Genomic DNA, 1,810 nt, shown 5'->3' on the forward strand with positions numbered 1-1,810 from the left:
CTACACTAAACGTAATTGGAGCAGTGAATAGTGATTCATCTAAATTCTATGACCCCATTTACAAACTGATTCATCAAACTAGGTACAACATTGATCTACCTGTTAATTGCCTGTGGGCAGATGAAATTGGTTTAGCAATTATTTCAAGAGATCAACTGCGAAGATGACATTAGTTTCTTGGAATTGGCTACATTTATCCACAAGCAGACCATGGCAGATGGCAGTGGTAGCTTGCTATACATGTTCATTAGGTTTCAGTAGCAAATCATGGCAGTTGTAGCTGTGATATAAGTGTAAACAAACTAGTGGATCCATCTGTAAATGGGTTGTGGAACACATTTTACTTAGACTTGAAAGAACTATATATTCCCACATTTTACATATCCACTTGTCAACACCATTTACTTTTATTTACAAATTAAAAACATCACATTCCAAGTAAATCTGTACATTTTTACATAATTGAAAGTGATTGATATTTACTCAGCTCTCCCTTATCTGACGGAGTTGTACACATAAGCCCCCAGTGCCATAATCACCAGCACAACACCTCCAGCATTAACAAGCAGTTGTCTCTCTTCATTAAGCTGTGGAAGGCTTTTCTTCAAGTTTCCAATACTGAATTCACCACCAGGGTAAGAAGAGGTACCAACATCATTACTTGTACTTTCCTTTTCTATTGATCCTTTCTGCTCAACCTTTTCTTGAAACTCTCCTATTAATTCTTTACTCTTTTCAGCAACCTTCTGTCCTCCTATGTCATAACTCTCCTTCTTTTCAACTTCCTTGTCACTTTTGACCAATTGCATTCTGTTCTGATTCAAGTTTTCTTCTTTATTTTGAATATTTGGCTCTATACTCCCTACCAGACCTTCCAAGATTTTCTTCTCATCTTTTAGTTTTTCCTTATCACCACTAGTTCTTCCCAATGGGGTTGTTTTAAGAGCTGGAAAATCTGTTTCGTAATCACCCTTTTGAGTCTTTGATGATTCAGCACTCCCTAATTGGCCGTCCAAGATTTTCTTCTCATCTTTTTGCTTTTCCTTTACTCCTTTAGAATCTTGATGATTGTCAACATTTTGAGGCTTTGGCAATTGGGCTATGAGTCTTAAAGGGGTTGGTTTTCTTGGGGTTTCAATTGTTGGATAAGTAGTTTTGGGAGGAACATTATCATCCTTCTGAGGGGGTGGTGGGGTTGATAGAGGGAGTTGTTTTATGGGTTCATCTAATAATTGCTTGGGTAGTTTCCAAGGCATAGTGATGATGAGGACTCCATTCTCAAATTTGGCATGGATACCTCTCATGTTACAGTCATCAGGTGCTTGATAAACTTCTTGGAAGCGATTCCATTTGTTGCCTTCTACAAACCGTTCTCCGTGTACCCTCATTGTGTTCTTGCCTTCTGTACTTACTCTAATGTTCTCTTTCAAGAATCCTGCAGGCAAATCAAGGCAATTTAAAGATCTATTCTATTTAGATACAATACATTATGTAAGTAGTATTGTATGATAATGAATTTTTTAATCTTTTTCTGTTTCCACGAAGACAAATAATCTAAGTTTTGCAATAGTTTTATAATGACATTTAGGACTATGATCCTTTACTTTTAGTTCTTGCTCATAAAAAGGTAAAGAAACAGTTATGTAAGAGAAAGTCACTGTGGGAGACTAGAAAGGAATCAAAGAGAATTTCAGGGGAAACAAAGTTGATCAAATTGTTCAAACTATTGATTTAAGATTTATTCTGTAGAGGTAGTAGAGTTACCAAGGGTAGCAGGGAAGTTAGGGAATCTCAGTTTATATCCTTAGTA

General features: G+C 36.5%; 1 protein-coding gene across 1 annotated transcript; it reads right to left on the reverse strand.

Annotated features, from left to right (window-relative positions):
* Positions 1–438: 438 nt before the first annotated feature.
* On the reverse strand, positions 439–1,463 carry LOC132638218 (inactive protein RESTRICTED TEV MOVEMENT 2-like). Its single transcript, XM_060355176.1, has one exon. It carries the CDS (start codon positions 1,386–1,388, stop codon positions 495–497), a length of 894 nt encoding a protein of 297 aa, XP_060211159.1. The 5' UTR covers positions 1,389–1,463; the 3' UTR covers positions 439–494.
* Between the last annotated feature and the right edge of the window lie 347 nt (positions 1,464–1,810).

The sequence above is a fragment of the Lycium barbarum genome, chromosome 4, assembly GCF_019175385.1.
Source record: "Lycium barbarum isolate Lr01 chromosome 4, ASM1917538v2, whole genome shotgun sequence".
In the NCBI taxonomy this organism is placed as follows: Eukaryota; Viridiplantae; Streptophyta; class Magnoliopsida; order Solanales; family Solanaceae; genus Lycium; species Lycium barbarum.